The following is a 25,155-nucleotide window of genomic DNA, read 5'->3' as shown; positions in this document are numbered from 1 at the left end:
CCATGCAATAAAACTAGGGGGCAGCCAAAATTTGGCTTGAATTCATGAGTGGTAAGTCATTTTATTTTGGTGTCCACTAAGCTCTTCAGTTTGACAGGGAGAAAAACCACTCTGAGAAGAATGGGCTAGTAGCCCACATGTGAAAAATGATTTTCTTTTGTAGTAGAGTATCCCTTACCCGAAATTTCAAAATCCAAAATTGTCCATATGGGTGCCTGAGATAGTGACACCTTTGCTTTGTGTTGGTTCAATGTACACAAATTTTGTTTCATGCACAAAATTGTTTAAAATTTTGTGTCTAAATTACCTTGAGGTTATAGGTATAATGTGTATATGGAACATAAATTAATGTCATGTTTAGACTTGGGTCTCATGTCTAAGATATCTCACTATGTATCTGCAAATATTCCAAAATCCAAAATACTTCTGGTCCCAAGCATTTTGGATACGGGACATGTAACCTGTATTCTCAACTCAGTAATACAGAAATACCTACATATGCCAACCAAATGCAGATATAGATGTGTATGATATGTGACTATGTTATGCTAAGACTTCTTTTTTTGTAACAGTAAGAAACTGCTGACTGCTCCAAGAAAAAATTTTTGTTTCCTTCCTTAATGTGTGATATTTAACCAAGAAAGCCCTTGATTGGAGCTTAAAAAGCTGCTAAGTAGCTGGAGGAGAGGAAATTCATGGATGAATACAAATGGTTGCAGGAAGGGAATGCACATCATTCCAGACTATATTAAAGCTGTCCTTCATACAAGACAGTATAAGAAGTGGAGAAGCGCAAAAATGCTGCTTACTGCATTAATAAGAAGTGGGATAAAGAAGAATGATACACTATTAAAGAAATGGAAATCCCCACTAGCATCCAAGATTATGGACTAGTTTACCTTCGCTGAGTGACCTTGTGCCCATAGAAGGAATATTTCTCAAATTAAATGACAATATAGCAGTGCCTGGAACTAAGGTCCAAAACACACTGCAGAAATAATCCAGTTTGAGACCACTTTAACTGCCCTGCCTAGCACTAAGGAATCCTGGGCACCAGAACTCTCTGACAGAGAAGGCAAAATGTCTCACAGCAGTTAAAGCGGTCTCAAACTGGATTATTTTTGAAATAGACCTAGGTGAGCCTATTCTATTGATGCTTTTAATAATATAGATAACAATTAATGGCAGATGCCAGGCTACTTATACTGGGCACAAAAATGGAAGAGGAAGAAGGCCCTAGAAAGGATTTGCATCTAGTATGAAATATGATATTTCCCATGGATACTTTGATTATATCCCAACAGTCTTTCAATCCGTTTATAGGCAACCTGAATTCCTCTTTCCTCCCTCTCTTTCTAACCTGAAGAACTTTCTAAAAATAATTTATGTGAGAAGTCAAATTCTGACCCAGTGCATCACCTTGTTCCGTCTTAGTTTGTGCAGCTTTTACACTGATTGATTTCTACATCATGTTCTGTGTTGTCATTTGGGATGTGTTATACAGGTAAATGTTCAGGGAAAGTCCTCTGTGTGACTGATAGATTGAGAATGAACAGTGACATGCATTTTTCCTCCAGGGAGCTGCTTGAGAAGTCAATAGAGATCACATAGGAACATAAAAATTGTTTGTGCATGCTGACATTTGCCTCTGTTGTTCTCAGCCTTCCTCCCCAAAACCATCTCATCAAAACATCAGTCATGAGTTATTATTTTTAGCTGGCTTTCCGTTCAATAGGCTTTGAATGCTTTCATATCTCCAAGGAATTTGCTCGGATCTTTTGCCAGGACATTTTGCAACCTAATTGGCATGGTGTTTCTGAGAATGATGGACAGATGTAAAACAAATCCAGAAACACTAGAGTATATAATTTTTACTTAAAATGTTCAGTTTTATTGATTTCCCTTGTTTGAACAGTTATCTAGAAATGATCCTTTCTTTCTTTTTTAAAGTATCAATGAACCAGTTTAGAAGAGGGGGGAATAATTTGCATCTTATAGGCTCTGAGTGTGCTATTTGAAAATTACATGACTCGGAGAAGTTTCTGTGCCAATTATATTTGTATTCTTACTTATGCATGTGCTTTATACTGAATGCTCCAAAATATTCTGTTTTGTGTTAAAACAAGGCACAACTCCACACTAAAATGGGATAACACAAGTAGACATGGTATCATTTACTCCCCAGGCCGGAAGCTGAAGTGTTGTGTGAACTTTCCCCCCTCTTGATGGTTATCTGCTTGTTGCACACATGGTCCTTATATGAATGGATGAGGTGGCTGCTTATGTTAATTACATAAGATGGGCAAAGGGCTCCAATTATTGTGCTTGACCCATCTACTTACAACTGTCTTTGTTTTTATCTATAGTACACAGAGGAGTCTGAATTGTTAAATCTTGTATTAAACATGGTCTCCTAATCTAAAACTAAATCCCCCTTTTAGAGATTATGGCATCAAATTTTAATTTCCTCACTCAAATAACAGCATGCCATCTAGCTTGTCAGTGAAGAACCAACAGAAGGAAAGAACTGGATAAACGGCAGCAAAGTACTGGAAACAGATCCTATCAGGCTGGAATTAAGGAGTGCGAAATAGGATTTCTTGCCTCTAGAATCTGCTGTAGCAGCTTTCCAAACCACTCTTCTATTCTCTATCTCCCTGCTCCTCCTCCTGTGATACGGAGATCCAGTTTGCCTTTCAAGTCTATAATCCTATAAAAGAAAGAAAGAAAGAAAGAACAGCTGTTATAATTTCATTTTTCTGAAATCAGGATATTATGGCATAACAGAGAAACACTATTCAACTGTCCTTGTACACCTTTTTCCTAACACCTAAGCATGTAGGTGAGAGACATTGGAGACTATTTCATACTGTTTTTTGAAATTGTAAATATTTATGATGAGCTCCGTAAAGCTCCTAGTATAGAGGCACTAATCAGGGCAAGCATGTACATACACAATTCCCATCTGACAAGTGGGAAACTTAGCATTTCCCCCAAAATCAGAATGAAGCTGGAGAGAAGTGGTCATGGAATACAGCATAGTAGAGCTCTTGTTGCCCAGTATACAGAATTCCTTTTTCCTTGATACTTTTCTGGTATCTGATTTTGTCAGCTTTTAACGTGATGCCAATAGTTCTGTCAGAATATTTTCAACTGTAGTATGTCTCCAGCTTGATTAATCCTTCCACTCTAAAGACCAGGGGTGAGAATACTGTGTCCCTCCAGATGTGCTTGGACTGCTATTCCTGTTAGCCATAGCCAGCATAGCTAGTGGTGAGGGATGATGGGAAACGGCAGTCCAATAAATAGAGATCCATTCATTTGTCATCCCTGCTAGAGAGACAGGACAATTTCATTCAAGAGATGAGAGAGTAGAAAATCAGAAATGTGATTTGTCAACAATGGAATCTGATCAAGTTTGTGTGTCATTATTTCAGTTGATCAAATTCTTTAGAAGATATATAATCTTGCTTTCCATATGCCACAGGATCTCATAAATATTATCTAAACCAGCACCTCAAATTCCTTTAAGTTTTGCCATGGAAGAGTCTTCTCTCAGACACTGGTGCTTGATTTGTGGTACCTTAAATCAAGAGTGGGGAACCTCTTTTAGCGCAATGTCCAAATTCCATTTCAGAAAGGATATTGAGCCCTCCTTCCACTCGAAGGACCAAACACAAAGGACAACCCAAAACTACCAGCATATTTTTTAACTTAATGCTCTTAGCTAGGAGACTCATTTCAACCTTTTAAAATGAGATGAAAGAGCACAAAAGCTGAGAAACCATTTAACAGTAGTGACCTGGGGAAGGAATGTATGGCCATCTAAACAACCCCAGAGGACTGGATTCAGCCCCAAGACATTAAAGTATGTCTGAATTTTAAAGGATCATTCATTTTATTAAAGTATACCCTTACTGTATATTCTCTTGCTCTCTTATATATAAGTGGTTCTGTATTCTCTTCCCCTTCCACGACAATTTTGTGTTACTTCAGAATTGAGTTCACCACACTTTCAAGGGTGATGTTTTTAAGAGGAAGGTATGGCTTGAACTAAGGCAAAATTCAACAACAGGAACCAGAAACACATGATTTCTGGTTGTTCCCCCCCCCCCCCCCAGCAATAGCTTCCTGAAGGGAAGGAAGTCCCTTCGGTATCATTCCATCACTGCCCTGTTGTTTTCACCATCCTTAGCGCAAGAGCTCTGCATTTTACGAAAGGAAAAAAAATGACACTAAAGGGTGTGAGGAGATGTGACCTTTTAGGGAGGCACTGGTTCCTTTAACAACTTGGTGGTTGATTAAGAAAATGATTAAATGAATATTATTATTATTATTTCCTACCTGCCTCTCCCCATGGATCAAGATGGGGAACGACAACAAACCAACAATTAACATTAGTTAAAAGCACATTAATTAAAACATGCAACAGTTTAAAGGGACAAAGACATACACATTTTAAAACAATCTACATTTAAAATTCAACTTTTTAATTCACAATATGAAACCATTATATTATGTTATACCAATATTACACTATCCCTCATTGTTTTTGTGATCTGGCTGTATTGTTACTGTTTTTATATTACCACAGCAGCTATTCCTATAGCAAATGATACATTTGTTCTGCTAGAAAGTTCCTCCAGCTTTTCCTTTAACAAAATTACTGTGTTAAAGAAACAGAGTTGATTCATGTTATCTTTGCCCCAGAGCCTCAATATCTCTCATTAATTCCTCCTTATAATATTTTAGTCAACCTGTGAATGCTTTATTAGAAGCTCAAGGTTTTATTAAAAAGGATCTATGTACATCCTCTCCCTTTTCCCAAAAAGGATAATGGTAAAGTTCTCTTTCTTTCTTTCTTTCTTTCTTTCTTTCTTTCTTTCTTTCTGTGGGTGTGTATTATTTTAGCAGAGGACACTTTTCTCTACTTTTCCTCTTTTGTTGTTTTGTTTCCTCTTTTGTTTGTATCTTAAGAGGGAAGGTTTCTTCTGTGTTTCCATTCAACATTCATACCGTGGCTGGTAAACCATTAGCTCTTCAGAGTGACAGGTAGAAGGCTCACAATGAAAACATACAGAATATTATCTGAAGAACATTTTTCTTCCTAAAAGCAAACTGGAGGCACAACATGGAGTCACATAGTTGCTTTGCACAGTATGAAATCAGAGAATGTGTGAGTTGTTCACCCACCCTTTCCCACATTTCCATGACACATATGAAAGGTAAATTTGTGGGATTTCCCTTACTCAGAGGCACGTTACAGACCACCCAAAACGGGCGGTCTGCCGCCGCCGCCATTTGCAGCATGGAGGAGCCCCAGCGTCTAAACTGCTTTGCAGCGCAATTATGACGTCGCAAAGCGCCAATGGTGCACTCGTGGCATCATATACGTCAAGATAGCGGCGCCAGTGTGGAATGGGCGCCGCCATTTTGTACGGACTCAGTCCGTATTAGGGTTAGGGGCGTCCGGAAGGGACGCCCCTTCTCAACCCTAATACGCACTGAGTCAACCCTACTACGCCGCTTTGGCGCATCTGTAACGCGCCCAAGGTTCATGAACATCCTATTCCTATTTAGAGCACACTGTCTTAGCTCTGGGAGGAAAAGATCCTTGAATTTCTTCATTATGCTATATCTGGAAATAGGGAAGAAGGATGTGTGAGTTGAATGTGTGTCCTCTTTTGTCATTCATAGTTATCATTCCCATTAGAACTCGTCCCTCCACATTCACTGGGGTTAGGGGCACAGGACCCCTGTGAATGTGAAAAAATTGCAAATAACAAAAACATCTGCCAGATATTGACCATAGAATTGTGCTGGAGGAGTACAAATGCCTAGTGGAGTGTTCTCTCTAGAAATCTCTAGGACCTGCAGTGTGACGTTTGGTTAAAGTTGACCATAGAGTTACTCTGGAAGACCTAGATATTCTTAGAGAGAACATATTAATAAAATATGTGAATAATCAAATCCGCAAAAGTCAAAGCCACAAATGTGGAGGGATAAGTGTGTTAATTTCTGTTTGGATAATATTTCTTGCCTTCTGTATTTTAATCAAGTAATGACTTTGGAGTGGTCCTCTCATGAAAATTTAAAACTTAACATAATAAGTTTTTTTTTTTGGGGGGGGGGAAAGACACTTCCTTTTGGATCATCTTCAAAGGGTCTGCTTTGAGAGTATTTGTCAAATGTGAGAGCAACATTTTGGTAGTTGCTTCTCCAGGCATGAAGCAGCTACCCTAGAGACACCCACTTTGTGACAGGTGAAGGACATTTTGTGTACCTTTTTAAAGCTAGCAGGTTTTTCAGGATGGGATTTAATATTATTTTTAAATGGTATTTTTGGTATTGTTTTATTCTAGATTCTAATGTTTGATTTATTTGTGATTCACCCAGATAATTTATGTTGTGTTATATTGCAAGGCTAAGTGCAAAAAAGAATAATTAAAAAAAAAAAAAACCTCAAAGGTGCTAAAAGTTCATCTTGTACTTTCTTCCCAAGCAGCTAATTGTAAATAGTTATAGAATCATAGAATGAAAAGGCTCCAATCCTCTGTTCAGTGTAGGATCTCCAGCTAAAGCATCCCCAGCAGGTAGCTGTCCAGCCTATTTTGGAAGATCTCTAGAGAAGCATCACTTCTCTAGGAAACTGGTTCCATTGCTATATCACTCGTACTGACAAGAAGTTCCTTGAAGTGTTGGAGATCTATACGTAATGGACTATTTGAAAATTTTAAAAGCTTTTGAGGAATATTAGAGAGGACTATATTAGAGAGGCAACTAGAAAATTTCAGATATGCAAGACTACTTGGATAAACATCAATTGGATAAACTATGGTTGGAACAAAAGTAAAGTCTAAAAGGACCTGTGACAAGTATGGAGATTATTAAAGCAATTAAAAAAGGTTAAAGCCAGAAAAATTCCAGGTACAGATGTGTTATTTGAAGTTTATTATAAGAAATTTGAATATGAATTACTGTACAGTACTTCAAACATTAAGTATGGTCTGTGATAAATTTACTAGAAAAGGGCAGCTACCAGACTATTGGAGAAATGTGTATATTACAGTGAAGCATAACAAAGATACAAATGAGACATTAAAAATGAATAATAATAATAATAATAATATACATAAAATAATGCATAATAATAATAAAATAATAATAACAACAATGTTTATGATGATGATGTATATTCATGATGCTTCCCCCAAAAAATTGGAATTCAAAGTGGCTAACAATTTAAAAGAACAATACAATTAAAAATATAGAAAAAGTGAGCATTAAAATAGAATTAAACTACTCACTGTATTAAAATATTAAATTTTAGAGTGAAAAAAGTGGATTCCTTCCAAAATGATAAAGAAAAAATAATATCAGAAATGTAATTGATATATTAGAGTATTTAGATTATCGTAATGAGATTAGACAAACCTAAATTTGACTTGTTGTTCTTAAGAATATTGAAGGAAATAGATTTTGGAGATAACTGTTTTAGTTGGATTTAGGTAATATACTCTACACAAAAAGTAAAGATAAAAAACAAGGAAATTATGACAGAACATATTCAAACCCTGAAAAAGAACCAGACAAGGTTACCCATTATCTCTGCTGTTATTTACCTTGACACTAGGAATTTAGCATAGTTTACATCTAATAAGTTTGGATAACAGGATAAAGGAAGGGAGAATTAGGAATGAATAACTTAAAATTATTTGCATAAAATGAGGCAAACTTATTGGAAAACCCCATGAATGGAGTGGAAGATTTGATGCAAATGATAAAATAATATGATAAATATGCATTTTGTAAATTCAGTAGTGATAAAACAAAACTCTGATAGTGAAAACTAAAAATCTGGCAAATCAAGAAAATGAATTGGCATTTAGAACAGGATCTGATATAATGAAGCAAATAAAATAAATCTAACTACCAAAAATCAGAAATTATATGAGAATAATTATCTAAAGATATTAAAATTATTAAAAAGGTTTTGTGCATATGGAATAATTTGTCTTTATTGGGTAGAATCTCAGCAATTAAAATGAGTATGCTACCAAAACTTATGTACCTTTCTCTAACAATTGCCAATTATTTTATCCAACACATAGTTTAAAATTTGGCAAAAAGAAGTAAAAATGTTATGGGCTGCTAAGAAACCAAGGATAAAATGGAAATTATTGATAGATTCAACATAAAGTTGTGGATGGGTATTGCGGGACATAAAATTAGATTATGAATCTTAATATTTATCATAGGGGTGAAACTCACCAGCCTCTGGCCACTCCAGCCATGATCATCCTGTAATCGGCTGGAGACCATGGTGACCAGACGGCCAGCTCTGAAAGTGTGCTGCCAGCAAGGAGCAAATTTTTGCTGCTCCTTTTGACATTGATAATTGGCCTTGAACTGCCTTAGGTGGCCTCAGAACAGTTTCCGGCTGCATCGGGGGCATGCATCATCTGCACACTACACACCTGAACTGGCCGGAAGCAGCTCCTTTTGGCCCATCTGTTTTGGGGCATGGTTAAAAGATTGGATTATTTTAGAAAACAAAAGTTTGTTAAAATTGGAGCCCTTGTGGCACAGTGGTTAAATGAGAGTACCATAAGGTTGTAAGTTTGATCCCAGGCAGGGCTCCAAGGTCCACTCAGCCTGCCATCCTTTTGTAGGTTGGTAAAATGAGTACCCAGTTTGTTGGGAGCAATTGGATTACACATTGTAAATCCCTTAGGGAGTGGTAGTTCACTGATAAGCGGTATAGAAATGTACTTGTACTTGCTATGAATTGAAATCTGGATGGCATGCACAACTTTAGTATGAAAAAGTAAAGGTTAATACAGTGGCCCCTCCCCTTACGTGGGGATCCATACCGGATCTGTCTGCATAAGGGGAAATCAGCGTATGCTGGAACCCCACAGGAAGGAATGGGGTTCACGCCTGTGGCGCGTGGCTGCATGCGTGTGCACCATGGACATGCACCCCTTAATTCTTCCAGGGCTCACAAGGGGCTCTTCAGCCATGACTTTCAGCATATGCTGAAAGCTGTGTATGGTGCACTGTACAGATTTTAAAAACTATATTATCAGGAAAACATTGATGAGAATATGGGATAAACACAGTAGGTCCTTGTTATATGTGGGGGATCCATTCTGGACTGCCCCACTTATATTTCACTGTATAGTTTTAAAAGGTGTGCTCTGTTTTTGAGCTCTGTTTTGAATAAACTCGCTTGCCAGGCTAAAGAGCAATGGTAAATGTAGTGATCTGTAGTGTCTTTAACTGTATTTACTGGTTTGGAAAACATGATCACTGCTGATGATTTAGAAACTCTCGTTTCTTTTAGTAGCATGATTGTCACCACTGTATTTTATTCAAAGGTCAGTTACCAAGGATTTATAGTTAATGTCTGCAGGTTAAAATGAGCACATTCATAGTGTTATTTGAAATGCCTGGAATACGAGGAGGAACAATTGGATAGTCTCACATATTTAGTATACTGTGACACATTTATTTTGTGCATTCATGTCATTGACTTATATAGTTAACACTGTTTCATTAACAATTACAAAATTAATACAAAATATATATAATATAAGAAAAAGGTGCAACTTTGTTGTTGTTGTTGTGTGCCTTCAAATTGTTTCCAACGTACGTTTATCCTCAGTCAAACCTGTAATGAGGTTTTCTTGGCAAGTTTCTTTAGAGGGGCTTTGCCATGTCCATCCTCTGAGACTAAGATAATGTAACTTGCCCAAAGTTTCTCAGTAGTGATCTATTGGATGATCTACTGGGTGATCTACATGGCTAAACCCTGATCTCCACAGTCACAGTCCAAATGCTCAAACCATTATATCACGTTGACTCTATTTAACTAATATATGGCTAACTATATTTAACTAACTAATAATGTCCTCTGCTATCTTTCATGTGTATACAAGTTAATGTAGGGTAGAAGGCAAAAGATAAACATTTTAAAACCACAGGTATAGTCTACATGATACAAGGTTTTGTTTTTTTATTTCATTTTTGCTGCAGACCCAGGTAATTCAAAAAGTTACTTTTAGTATTATATGCTGGTCAATGCTGTTTGATTGAATACAGATGTAAGATAGAGGAGATAGAAATTTTTTGGCTGACTTACAATTGGGGTGGAGGCAGAGGAGTGAGAAACCAATGATCTTAAAAAGTCATAATTTTGCCACTGTTACTGATACATAAATGAAGGCTGGCAAATGTACATTCCTAGAGGGGTATAAAGGCCATTAGAAGAAGATTCCTATTAATTCATCTGGATATTAGATCACAATGCCCATGCCCTTGATTTCTCCCATGGTTATGGCAATCACACCAGGAGATGCACTGGTTAGATACTGCTCCAGTTCCAAAGAACCATCAGAGAATGAAATCACAGTGAAGGCCCTATTTGGCCAAAGTATTGGAATTGAAATCACATTTATTTTGTTCAAACCTACAACATTCCTATATAAAGGATATGTGTATTGGTGGTGATGGAGATGTTAGCAAGACAGAAACTGAGTCTTCAGGTGAGAACAATTAAAAGCACACAATGAAATTTGTGGTAAAATCTTTTGACTATCTGTTATTTTATAGTTTTCCTCAAAGCTGGCATTCACTGAAGCTGAAGCTTATTTGATACAATGGAAATCTATTGCATAAAAGTAGTGCTTTTAAATTTTGTGCAATAGATAATTGTCCATTTTAAATGTAAACCTAAGCCAAGTTACATTTTCCTAGTTTGTCTGGAAACTTTGAAATATTTTATCCTTAGGAAACAGCTATATGTATATGCTGAACCTGCCTATGAAGGGTTATTGTTCCAACATTTTTTTAAAAGATATCAACAGACAGCTCATTGCTGCTAAATAAAAGTAGTTACAAAGAAAAGTCAGCGCAATAAGACATTTGGAGAAAAGAGAAAAGTGAAATGACTCTGTCTGACCTTCGGCCTCCAGCTGATAAATTACAATGTTGGGTTGCTTCTTTCAAGGCAGATGTGTGTTCTTGCTGTCTCATTAGACTGCAAATGCCACTGTTGACACATTTTTTTCTGAGGGTGGAATGGACTGCTTATTTTCCCAGGGTCTCAATAAACAAAGGAAAGCAGAACAGCCAAAAGTCATAAATGTGTTCACACTACATTAATTATTATTACATATGTAAATATGGGCATTTGTTGAGTAACCATGACCTCAGGAGAAAATTCATTGTTTTTATGCTGAAAGATATCAAGGGTAAGGAGACTAAAATTTTTTTTAAAAAAGAAAGGTTTCAGTTCAGTAATTCTGATCTGTATATGCATGAGCTCTTTTGCACACTCACAAACATATATACATTGCCATGAAGGTAGGAGGCCCTGCATTTCTCTGAGTGCTTTGGACAACATTCCTACTATGTGGTTAGAGCTATCTTTGATATAAGTAAAACAAATCCTGCTTATACAAAGTGGTGTGTCTTTGTGTGGAGGTGCAAAACAAGGGCGCTGCCCCTCAAAATGAAAATTCTGGCCTACAAAGGAAATCTGTCTTCAATCCCAACATTTCTAGCACTGCAGTGTTTTAGGACTTTATCACACAGTTTAAAAAACTGAATTACCACTGCCAAATTCAGTTTGAATTCGGGATACATCCAGAATAAAAGTACATGTTTTTGCCACCGATGCCACTGGCTAGAATCTGAGTTCAGACATCTTATTTGCAAAGCCAGGAAGCTCCCAGCTTTGGAAATCAGCCTTCTGAACTCAGATTCTAGTTGGATGTTACCCAGGATGCACCCGCCCAACGATGTTGGCCGCAAAAATGCGTGTGATGATCCAGATGTATCCTGAATTCAAATTGAATTCAGCAGTGGTAATTCATTTTTTAAAACTGTGCGATAATCTCCTTAGAATGTCAGTTGAGTGTTTAGAAATGCAATTCAAGCATCCAAAGAGCAAGGGCAGGCAGTGTTACCAAGGGAATACAGACATAGCAAATATATGAATTCTGGGTGTCTTACTCTTTGTCTGCAATGCAAGAAGTTGGGTGCTCAAGAGGAAAAATAATTTTTGGGACAAATGTCTTATTGGGAGAGGCAATGTCTTCTTCCCCATAGCTACAGCCCTGTATAGTTCTGTTCCACAGGGCCTTGGATTGTGTAGGTCATTCATCTCCTTAAAATTATTTCTTCATTAGTTTAGGAACAGCCTTTTGAGTCAGCGAGTAAACAAGATACTTGAAGTTCCATATGCCTACTTGAATCCTGTACGATGTTTCATTCTGATCCTAGTCATGTGTTGGAAGACCCTACCTGAAATCTTAAACACAGAGGCTCTGGTTTGGAATTATGATTCTTTCTTAGCAAGGATTGAAGAGCAGCTGCGAAAAGCTTCTGCTGTGTGGACAGATAATTTTTTTGTTATCCAAGCAGCATGGGGAATGACTTTTCAGTGAAGATAGGAGGTGGCAAAGGTAAAATGATGATGGTGGAAGTGGAGGAAGAGGAGGGGAGGAGTTCGTTTGTGATTATTTAGTTGATAAGGGTAACTCATGAAAGAATGCTGGACATAATAATTTTGGAGGGGGGATGAGTAAAATATATTGGATTGACAAAATAATTAGTTGTTATAGCTGAAGAATTACTGACTAGTACATTGTAGTACATTGTAGATCTGAATAAAATAAAATAAAATAAAACCATTGCCAAAAAAACAGAAAAGAGATAAAGACAATATGTTGCTTGTGTATTTCAAGTCTCCATCAGTTTTCTATCATATCTGTTGTCATTTCTTTGATTCCACTCCCTGAAGGAAGTGACCCATGTCAAAACCAGAGTTCCAGCACTAACAACTACATTCACCTTTAGTTCACTGGCCTCATAATATGTTTTTTGTGGTCTCTTCACTGTCCTTCTGAACATCCACTTAAAAATAAATAAACAATATCCAGTCCCTCTTGCATCTACCTGCAATAACATGCATGCCACATTGGTCAGTACTATTATCTTGAAGGTTATATGCCAAGATTGGGATTTGCTGGTGAAAGTGCATAGGAATTTGAGACTTGAATTGTAAAAGGATAACCAGTGGAAAGTTTACTCAGGAAATTCAAATAGATGTTTTACAATACTTAAACATGTCACAGATAGCTCACAATTAAGCAAGTTGAAATTGAAAATGTACAGAGATGGCCTTACAAATCACATTGTTTGCAGTTGTGTTTTGGTGACTGATTATTTGATTTGGCAGTTACACTAGAAATTACTATGTCCATTAAGTTGTCTTGATATTCTCTGTCTGGTAAAAGGTATGCTGAGAGAAGATTATGTCTGCAGAAGAGGTATCTTCCCCCCTCTTCCCTGTTCCTTTATGGAAAGCTAAAATTAAACCAAAGAACCAATATGGTGTAGAGTTTTATGTGTTGGACCCAGAGTCTGCAAGACCAGGATTCAAATCCATGCTCAGCCATGGAAGCCCATTGGGAGACCTCAGTTAAGTCACAATCTTTGAGTCTAAAGCAATTGCAGACTTCCCCTGAATAAATCTTGTTAAGGAAGCCCTAGTATAGTGTAGCCATAGGTCACAGTTCAGTTGAAATGGTATAATAAGAGCAACAAAATAATTTCAAGATACCCACCGGTATATTGGCAAGATTTTCATAGACTGGCAAGTATATATAAAATAGATGTTTTCATAATCTGGTGAATGAAACTTTCATTTGGCAAAGGGAACAATCAATAAAATCCAGAAGCCAGAACAGCCCTTGAAGGTGAGTGACTCTGTGCACTCCACTCTTTCAAGCTCCTGGGCTTGCCACTGGATCAGTTCATAAAGATTTTGAATACTTCAGATTATGAGAATACGAATTATGATTTACCGACTGAAATAAACAGAAATTAGGTTTGGAACTGTGCAAGAAACATAAACAGTTTAGCAATGGCTTGGACACTCAAATCCTCTTTTTTTCTTTCCTTTATGGTCCCCAGGGTACAACTGTGCGCATGATAACGGCAATTGACCAGGATAAAGGACGTCCCAGAGGTATTGGATACACAGTTGTGTCAGGTGAGTTATGAAGTCCTTGTAGATTGATTGATGCCATCCTGAAGTGAGGAGAACTGATCTGGTAAAAAGCTTTTATGCACATTGTTCAGGCTACCGGGTGTTTTACTTTTACAGTAAAACCTTAAAGATTATCTGTTGATAAATCACATCATTCTTGCTGATATCATGCTCTTCTTTCTCTTATGCAAAACAAAAATCTGTATCTGTAATGTTTATTTAACTATATACATTCAAGTAAGTACACAAAAACAGGACCTTCCAAGCAGACATTTACATACATTGTTTAAAAAGAACATTATCCAAGATTCTAGATCAGCTACTTAGGCCTCAAACAGACAGGGCAAAAGGGGTGGCCAGAGGCTGCACCTGTCCCAATCGCCATGGGATCATGGTGATAGCACACACCCGGCCCTGATTTGGCTGCCACCACAGTCCCAAAAAGCAGTGGCAAAAAGCAGACTTTGCACTGGCAAAAAGCAGACTTTGTCCACTCCTTTTGCAGCTGGCTTTCTTGGCCAGATGTACTCTCCACTTCTAGCCACTTTGGCAGCATGCATCATCTAAATGCCACAGCCCCTGAGCGGCTGGAAGCCACACTATATTGCTTGTTTTGGACCCTAGTTAATTATATTTATCTAAGGGTCTGAGTAGTTGGGGCAGGATAGCACAGGCTATCCTGCTCCTGGTGCTTACCTGATTTCATCCCTGGGTTGGTGTGGGTACAGGTGGGTGTTCCTTACCTTTTTGGTGGGCAATCCACCTGAGAAGTCCCCCAGTTGCCCAATGTGGCACAGAAAAGGAGTGCCTGGCTACACTCATGTGGCCAAGTGTTCTCTTTTTGCATCAGACATGGCAACTAGGGTGCTTCTAACATGGATCATGCAGCAGAAAGGTAAGGTGTGCGGAAAGTGGGGGTTGTCTGAACAATCTGATTTTGCTGCAGAGTTTCTTAGAAACTTAGAGGTAAGGCTTTTTACCCCAGAGTCAGACCAGATCCTTTGGATCTTTGTTGGGCTTGATCTTGGCATGGGTGTTTTGGCCTGAATAATTTAGACAACACACGGCCGTGGGGAAGCAGACAACCCCTTACTAGCATCCTTTGACTCTAGCTCTCCTACACTCCTGACTTAACATGAAGCAGCCACTGCAAGTCACAAGGGTTTGGTCTCCTGTTAGTCAGAGTTCAGCAGTCTGATATTTCCAACCATCTCCTGAAAGCAATCTTCAGTGCATGGAGGAATTAGGACAGAGATCCTGCTTCTGATTGTCACACTGGAGATTGCTGATGGTAGGAGGGTGGAAATGCCAGTCTGTTGCACCCCATTGACAGGAGAACAGACCTTCATTGCTCACAGCAGCTGCTGCCTGGTAAATCACAACTGGGCACCTTTTATGATAGCTAACTGTTCCCTAAACTGTTGAATACATAGAGATCATGAATATGAATGTGGGATTCTGCGTTATGCATTTGTAACTGCAATTGTGAATTCCAGCCATTATTTTAAGATTAATAGCATCTTGAAACCAAGTTGCAGGTTTGGAAATAAATCATATGTTTACAATATTAATCAAGCGACAGAATTTCCTAATAAGTTAATCATATAATGCTTTGTCCTAATCTCTGCCTTCTTAACAATATGAATAAAGTTTTCATATTGCAAACTGAAATAGATTTTGAAAAATGTAATGTTAAAACAGGGACCCATCTGTGAATAATGGAAACATTTACATTTTTGTCTGTTTTGAAACAGAGCTTCAGGTATCAAAATAATATGATTTCTGATGTGTCTGATAAGTCTGAATATTTTGCCCTGTATAATTGATGAAATTATTTATGCATGATTTCAGGGTTTTGTTTTATTTTTGCACTTTTAAAAAGAGATTCTGGAATGGCTCCAGACTTCTGAATGCTGAATTTAAGATCTTTGAATGTCCTGGGTTTAAGATGTTTGAATTAAAAGCAGACATGTCTGGAAAACATGCACATGGAAAGACGAGCAGGAATTTAATAGAAGTGTTTTCTGTTTTGGTGTCGCAACAACCTACTGTTCCCAGAATTCCATACCATTGAGCCAGGGCAGTTAAAGTGGTGTCAGGCTGGATTATTTCTTCAAGTGACATTTATTAAAAATCCATCACATCCACTGGCTTCTGATTTCATTTTGTTTTTCAAATCTATCTCTAGATCTGAGGTTAAAATCTTTATTTAACCAAATAAAGCCAAGATTTCTATATATTAGACTCTCATTAAAATTCAGCCTAAAGTCAGATAAAAACAGTTCAAACCTGTAATATAAGACTTATACAGTACATTCTCAATTTGATTTTCAGCATTTTAAAATATTTACAGCATATCCACTTATCAATGCTTTCCTTGATATATCCAATATAATACTCCACCTATTATCCAATAGAGCTATTGTAGAAGTAACCTGAACAGGGAGAGGGAAGACTTGCGTGCATGCAGAGTAAGAGTCAGTCTCATACTCATAATAAACATGATTGCATTTGCTCATATACATCAATAACTTAATCACTGCCCCTGGGTTTCTCACATTGGGGAGTCTACCTATCATCAGAGAAAATCATGCAGAATACATCAAAGCCACAAGTTATTAAACTGTTTTGCATTTTCTTGCGAGTTTGTGTCTGTGAGCTAGAACTACAGTGTTAAAATCTGCTTGAAACTGATATTAATGCAACAACTTTCAATAGTGTAGCACTGTTATGGGAAGCTATAATTGACATGCTTTATTCTGTGTAGTTTGGATTTCTGATTTTAATATATGATGAACTTTGTTTCTGTACTACCCTTTGTTTAATGGTAATAGGGCAGTTTATGAAATGTAATAAAATGTTAAAATCCTATAAATCTATGACAAATTACAACAAAAAGGGAAGGCAGTACATAAAATAGGAAGATACTTTTCTAGGCTTCATAAACCAATTTAGAATACTTGAGTGAACCAATCATGTTTTACCCAGCATTAAAATGAAGAGGTTCCAAAATCAGGGCACTAGGACAGAAAAGGATCTTTCTGCTATTTTAACACAATGTACCATGGGTCTATAGAAAAGAACTTTATGTCATGGGTAGATTAATACAGGAAGATACAGGCTTCATATGTTTTCGTCATGATCCATTAAGGACTTTAAAGGCAAGTGCTAGAGCCTTGGTTAGGTGAATAGAAGTGAATAGGCAATTCATTTTTAGGAATTAATGTGACACCACCATCCTAGCTGTACCTTTTACTGCTCTAGCTGCTATATTCTTTAGTAGCCAAAGTTTCTGAATTGATTTTGGGTTAGCTCTACATACAATACAGTTGTGCATATGGGGAACGTTTAGAGATTTTTTTTCTTTAAAAAATACTTTCAGTGTCCATTTTGTAAAAAGAAGATTCAATGAGGTAGTGGTTTGAAAAGGAAGATCAACAAAGGCCAACAGTAGCAATGTCCTTTTCATTGTGTGTGTGTGCGCACGCTGTTTCACAAAAGCAATTATAATTCACCAGGTTTTCTTCCTGACCACTTTACATGGCTGAAATACGCTCACACACAGATGAAATCAAGGCCAAAAACCTACAAGAAGTAGGCCAGGTACCTGGACAATAGCACCACAATTTCCTGTCATTCTTTCGTGAAAAAAAGGAGGTGATTTTTTGGTCATAATAATGTATAGTGCCATTGTGCAAGAGCACACCAAAAAGCACACTGGGCAGTATATATGTGCGTGTTCCTACAGAAAAATGACGGTAGAAAGCATGGGTAGATGCTGAATTTGGATAGGAAATGTGTACTGCTATTTCAATGTTGATACAAATAACATAAAATATTTAATACCTTCTGATAGGGTTATTTTTATTCATTTTTGTCTCACCCTTTTAGAAAATGTGAAACCGTGTGGAAAAACAAGTCATTAAAATATAGGTCAACCACTAAAGTTGACTAATGTAGCTCATGCAGCTGTGGTAGATTTGTCTATCCAGTCTAAACACTGGAGAGCAAAACACTGGCATTAAGCACTGCAGAATTAATGCTGTTTGATACCACTTTAACTGCCATGGCTCCATCCTATGGAAATCTGGGATTTGTAGTGTGTTGTGTTACCAGAGCTCTCTGATAGAGAAGGCTAAATGTCTCACAAAACTATAAATCCCAGAATTGAATAGCACGAAGCCATGGCAGTTGAAGCAGCATCAAACTGCATTAACTCTACAGTGCTGATGCACCTCAGTAAACCCTATCAGTGACAAAACAGTTGCTCCACCAGGGAAGTATGAATCTTTAAATAGTGTTTGAGAACAAAATAGCTTCATAGAAAACCAAAACTCAAACATATCAGCAGTAATTAAGGATGAGATGGTGTCAGAGGGCTGGCCAAATTAGAAAATTACTTGGTAATTGAACCCACCTTCTTAACGACCCTAAATAGACTTCTCAAAATAACCAGCCAAGTCCAACTAGATGTGTTGTTATGAAAAAGATATTAACTTCTAAATACATATTAAGAGACAAAGGTACATGCTTATTTTATTTTCTTATCTTATTTATTAGGGTTCCAAATTTCATGAAATTTCATAGTGGGGTCACTGCAAAACAAAATCAGAATACACAGGGGTTTGTCACAAGCATAATATGCAATAATTGTGGTATATGTATGTTTTAAAAGGCATTTTTTGCTCAGTAAAGATGCCAGTAATCCATATGCCAAAGGCAAATTTCACTTTTGCTGTCAATATATAGTATATATATATAATTAGTATATGTTAATATGTATGATCAATTTATAATTGGGTCGTCGTTATCCCCTATTCCTGTGGTAAAGGTCAGTGAGTACATTTTATGCTTGGGCTGGAAAATTTGCAAAATATGAATGAATGCTGTCTAATATATGAAGGCTAGCTGGTAAATTCAATTAGGAATTAACTGAACAAGATGAAAAGTGACTATTGCAGCCTTTCCTCCCATTCTTGGTGCAAAATTCATGCTTTAAAAAAAGGCAAATTGAATGTTCAATGAAAAGTAAAGTTTTTGATGGTTTTTTCAGCTTAATTAATTATTTTTTTATTCTTCCAGTTGGGAGAGGGGAGAAAAAATAAATTTAGGACAACATTATCCTTTTTAAGATACAAATTGTCAATGGAATGTAGCATATATTGTTGCTTCAGAAGCTTTTGCAGACATCCACCCACACAGAGTCTTCATACAAATACAAGGTTTTCATCTGGCAGAAGAACAATAAACTAGAAGATGAAGCATAACCACTCCAAGAAAAGACTGAGGTCAAGCTCAAGTGATTCAGTTACAAAGATATCAAGTGTGCAATCACATTGTCTTATCATCTCACATATATTTTCCTCTCTTGGGTTGACATGGCTGAAGGTCTCCTTTTCTAAGAAGAAGAAAAAAAGATTCTTAGCTTGCCTGACATATTGAATTGCCACTGAAATTCTATCTAAAGAGAAGTCAGAATAAAATCTAGGGCACCCACACAAGCTTAAACATCTGTGGAATTTTAAGAGAAGTTATAAATTAAAGCCAGTAAAATTTCTCAGAATTTCTACATTTTCCTAGCTTGTCCCTAGATTTGATTTAAGGGAAGATTTCATGAGAATCAGGAGATTATTTTCCTTTTTAGGTGAGACAGATAAAGAAATCCTAATGAATTATATATACACACACACACACACACACACACACACACACAGAGAGAGAGAGAGAGAGAGAGAGAGAGAGAGAGGGAGGGAGGGAGGGAGTGTGCTATATGTGGCTTCTAGCATACACTGGGAGCCGCGCCGGAAAAGCTCCTCTTGTGCTCCAGAAGGAACAATGGGGCGCACAGTGTTTCCAATGGGGTTTAAGCTTACGCAGAACTTCCCTTATGCAGCGTGGTCCGGAACGGATGCCCCATGTAAGGGAAGGGCCAACTGTATATAGTGTACATGCATGCACACATACATAAACATATGGATACTCTGTGTGTGTGTGTGTGTGTAGTAAAACTACTAACATTGTTCCAGAGGCATACATAGTGTGTAGCATAGGGCACAGGTGGCAAAAATCCATTTCAAAATGAAATTGAATTCTTATCAGTTTTAGGCCCTCAGCTAGAATCTCATGAATTCTTTGCTTCAGTCTAATTCTGCAGGGTCTAGTTTAAACTGTTTCTGAGCATAAACAAATCTGGTACCCAAAATGGAAACAAACAAGATGTTACTGGATAAACAAGAACTGAGGAAAGATAATAAGCAGGATGCATCATGGAATAATGCTGAAGATTTGAGGACTACTGGTTAGATTACACGAACCCCTTCTGGTAAACTGGAAATTCAACAGCCAAATGGCCCCCTTTCAGCTCACTTTTATCGGAAACAATCCCTTGTTTTGTGTTCACAGGCTGGGTTGGAAGGTTGATGATGTTCAGCCGTTGAGGTCAGGGCTCTGTTTGAAGGACAGGTAATTAATCCAGTAAAGTAATCCACAGCTTCTTTTTTGGCAGATTTATGGAGATAGCCTCTGTCCCGGGGACTCTACCTCATCATCTTTCATTTCCCAGGCAAAGCTCGTGACTTGTTATATAACATGACCTGTTCTAGATAAGATTTTTTCGTTTAAGGGAGCTCTTCAGGCTAAGAGAGATTGATGTCCTGGCAGCTTCCAAGGTGCAACAAGTGATGGAAAGACATCAGAAATAGGGGTGGGTGGTCAGGCTATTATTAATAACCATGAAAGGAGGAGTTTAAATTTAGATGGCTATTGCCATGCCAGTGGAGTATAGAAACCATAAAACATGAGATATGTATTACAACAATTCTCTCTGTCTACTAAATTTGAATAGAGCTGACTTTAGGACCTTGTAGCAAAAGCAGCAGGGAAAGGAAGCAATCATGTGAGTAGCCATGCAAATATAGAGGAGTCCATTTTTCCCTAGTCCCTCACCTCTGATACACACAATGGGGACATGCAACTTAGAACAGTATTTGGCAATATGCTGGCAGACTCCATACCATTGGAAGGAATGATTTCTGATAATATTGCAGCCTATTTTAGTGGAAGTGGAGGTGAAGTTATATGTTGGCATAAAGTATGATCAAGTGGGAAGGGAGCATAAAAACAATAACCATAGAATCGGTTGTTCTCTCTGTTAGGATTGTTAGAGAGAGGTATAATAATCATGTCCAATTCCTTGACGTTAACACTTAAGCACATCTAAACGCATTTAGATATATGCCTCCCTAGAAGAGGATTTCCATCCCTTTGGGGCAGCCACTGAGAAAGTTCACTCTTGAATTCCAACCGAATTTGCCGGTGAGAGATAGTGTCAGTGGCATGGTCCCTTGTAACCAGCCCCACTTAGCAATCTGCAGCTCTTTGGGCTACTGAAGTTCCCAAACACTCTTCAAAGACAGCCTCACATGGAGTATGTTCCAGTAATTCAAATGGGATGTGACTAATGGATGTTTCACTGTGTATCTCCATGAATCCTTAGGACTAGCCCCAAGTTACAAACAATTACAAACCAATGTCTTCAGGGACAGTACAACTCTATCCAGCACATCTGAATACCCATTCCCTGAATCCCTGAACATTTCCATAGAAAGAATAAAGAAGGAGCCTTTCTTTTCTCATGTGCTATTAGCTTTTTACTTATGAGGGTTCCTTAACATTATTTTTTTTTAAAAAAACAACCCCAAGATGTGTATCCTGAATATGAAATCTGAAGTGAAACAATTCTTTATACTAATTTAGGATTCTAATTTCTACCAATTCATTCTGCTGTTTGTATAGCAAATGTGAGGTGGAATTAGAAGGTGAAATGGCAGCTGCCTGCTACAACTTAGCTCCTCATACGTTTCTGTGGTGCTGAAAATTAGCCATGTGAGCTATTGCTTTGGCACGTTCCTTTGGCCCAGTGTCAGCCTGGGAACAGTCTTAGCAGATACAACTTTTATAATGGTTCCATTTACTTCAGAAAGCTTCACCAACAAATAGCCTCAGTAATTAAAACAGTAAGTCAAAATCAGTTTTGGAAACAGCTGGAAAGGATATGGAAAGGATGGTAGGGAGGGAGTTAGCAACTGGTTTCATAATGAGTTAAGGAAATGGCAACATCCTCTGAAATGTTGCCTTAGAGATCTATCACAGTGCTATATTCCACTTTAACTGGCCATGGCAATATCCTATGGAATCGTGGGATTTTCAGTTTATAGAAGGGTGTTTAGCACTCTCAGCCAAACTGCTCTTGGGCCTCACTAAACCACACACCCCAGAATTCCACAGGATGTCACCATGGTAGTGGAATATAGTATTATAACAGTGTAGTGTGATAGAACCCTAGTTTGTACCATTACATATGTGCATATAATGGGACCTGTTTTATAAGAGTGGATCCAAGTAACATTATTGCTGTTTCCATTTGCTGATGAAAATGCCACGTTAATCAGGGTTACAGAATTACTGAGAATTACTGAGATGTATAGAAATATAATTCTTTGGAAACATAGCTTCACAATAGGAAATGGCTAATACAGTTGGCCCTAGGAACTTGTGGGGGATCTGTTCCAGACCACCCCCCATGAGTTCCAAAACTTGCACATATTCAAGCCCCATAGGCTTGAATGGGGCATGTGCATTGACATTAACAGCAGTTGCCCCTTCATGGATTTTCAAGTCCGCCAAATCTCAAGCCCACGGACTTGGAGGGGCGACTGTAGTTTGTAATGAGATTGGAGCCATGGTCACACAGTGTCCTGACAATTTGAAACTTTTGTGACAGATACACCGAAAATCAGCAGAAGACAGCTGACTTCCATTGGTAGAATTGGGAGCAGGGAGTATCTCAGCCAACCACACACTCCAATAAACTGCTCCCAATACCAGTTTTTGGATGGGGAGGGGAAGAAATTTCTGTTACGTTGTTACTGCAGCGTTGGATGAAGTTCACTGTGTTTCCTATTGTATGCAAGTAAAATTGTCATTGGGAAGGAAAGCTTTTGCTTAACCAAGTAATGATAATGTGAACTAATTGCATGAAGCTGTGGCCCTAGTTATACATAAAATAAGTGGCACGACCGCTACTGTCAATAGAGCTTGGTCTTCATGGCACAGCATTACCATCCCCAACTGGGGCCTTTTACAGACCGCCAGAAAAGGGCGGTCTGGTGGCACCTCCGCTTGCTCCGTGAGGGAGCCGCTGCTGACATACTGTGTGGCTCCCTGGCGGAGCAAAAAGAAGTCCCAAAATGGCGCTTCTTGCAGCGTGCTAATGACGCCGCAAGGCGCCAATGATGCACTCGTGACGTCATTGGTGCCATGCGATATGCGGATGCTAGGCGTCCGCAATGTCAAGAACGGAAAGAACGCCCCTCTCTAACTGTGCGGAATGGGCCAGGGAGTCATATAGAAAATACAGATCATGTGATAAATTCCTGCTCCGGCACAAACTTGCTCAACAAGCTGGTGAGGACCTGCGAGGATAAGGTACTCATCCCTGCAAATACATTTCACAACACATAAGCTAAGGAAAATTAATCGTGCATAGCTGCAATGAAATTGAAACCAGTAGAATATAGGTAAATTTAACAAGCCCTGTAGATAACTATAACTGCACTGAATTATTGGTTATTTGCACTGGTGTGTGTGTGTGTGTGTTTCTATCCATCCATAGGATTTGAAACTGTTAGGATAATTTGCCATCCCTCCACCTTAGACACACCTCTCTCTCACACACACATATCCATGACCAGGATCCAACACAGCGAATGGGGAAATGGTTAAGAACAGGCTTTTCTCTGTGAACTCTGTTAAGCTTTTCTTAATAGGCTTGTTAAGAACAGGATTTTCTCTGTGAACACTGAGAAATGTCAAAATGTTGGACATTATTTATTTTATTCTTCACTTAATTGGAAGAAATGCAAATACTACATTGAAGGGAGAAATACCAACTAGCAATATTAAGTCAATCACTTACATGTATAATTTACTATTTCATCTGCAAGGTCTTTAATAAATTTGGAATGTATGGAATGTAAAGAAATGCTTGATTATTATCTGTATTTTTCATGGGAGAGAAGCTGAACTATGTAAGTTTCATCACAAACAAACCCAAGGCACTTTGTCTATGGATTCTGTGTGTTTTGTACTCCGGAGAATCATGGCTTACCATTCTCCATCTCCATGATGGTACATATATTTATAGTCATTTTGCTCCCACGTGGCTCCAGCACCAGGGAGAGTAGCTAAATTAATTAGAAGAACAGTTACTGCATTGTCTAAACTGCATCGTCTTATATCCCTTATAAATGAAAATCACACCTCAACATTTTGGTTTATGATTTCTGCCATGTTTGGAGGTAATAGGCCAGAATAACATTTGGATGATTCCACTCATTTTTATGATTCTTGTTAGTTAACCACTCCCACTGATGCAGCCAAGTGGGAATAAAAGAACTTCATGCATCAGCTTGGAGCTCATGAACCAGGATTCTTCAGAATTCTGCCTTTTTGCTTAGGCAAGTGACTAATGTTTTGGCTTTCCCCTGTGAACAGGTTTGCATTTTTTACAATGGAACTACCAATCTTCACTTATTGTTTTTACTTCAGCCTTCTGAACCATATGTCATAATCTTCTGCAGAACCTACTCCCAATGACAGATTGCCAAGGGGGACACAGGACTGCAGTTGAGGTGTCGGTGAAAATCTTATGTACTTTCCATGAGCAAAGCACCACTATTAGATCAAACCCAGTCTTTCCAGAAAAGGAACAGTAGTTGTATGGATATATTTCCTCTGTAAGCATGGTTGTGAAGATTCATTCTATAAGCTTCGTTCAAGCCATAAATATGTAGAAATCTAAATGTGCAAAGCCAATTCTCTCTGTGGGAAATATATTTACCGTCTGCTCCTTGTTTACTTGGATGCAGCTATTTGCAAATTTAAACAGAAGTATGAAATGCTGTCTTAAATGAAAGCTGTCTGTGAATGTTTGTCCTGGACCACATGCCATAGGTGAATGCTGTATTATATGTGGAAATACTGAAGCAAAATTAATCCTGTTGAGCTCAATGACCTTGGCATTGCTTAGATGGTTA

At 38.0% G+C, this 25,155-nt stretch overlaps 1 protein-coding gene across 9 annotated transcripts in view; it reads left to right on the top strand.

The window, feature by feature from the left end:
- Positions 1 to 25,155, top strand: part of CDH23 (cadherin related 23) — a 568,554-nt gene that overhangs the window by 236,393 nt on the left and 307,006 nt on the right. For all 9 annotated transcript variants that reach the window (XR_006102875.1, XR_006102876.1, XM_042457557.1 and 6 more), the window contains exon 9: positions 13,984 to 14,062. Coding sequence is in view for 7 of the 9 variants with exons in the window: in XM_042457557.1 (XP_042313491.1) it covers positions 13,984 to 14,062 (79 nt within the window). In the remaining 2 variants the exon portion in view is untranslated. The remainder of the gene's footprint in view (positions 1 to 13,983; positions 14,063 to 25,155) is intronic.

Source organism: Sceloporus undulatus, chromosome 3, assembly GCF_019175285.1.
Source record: "Sceloporus undulatus isolate JIND9_A2432 ecotype Alabama chromosome 3, SceUnd_v1.1, whole genome shotgun sequence".
NCBI lineage: Eukaryota > Metazoa > Chordata > Lepidosauria > Squamata > Phrynosomatidae > Sceloporus > Sceloporus undulatus.
This window is presented reverse-complemented; position numbering and strand designations above follow the sequence as displayed.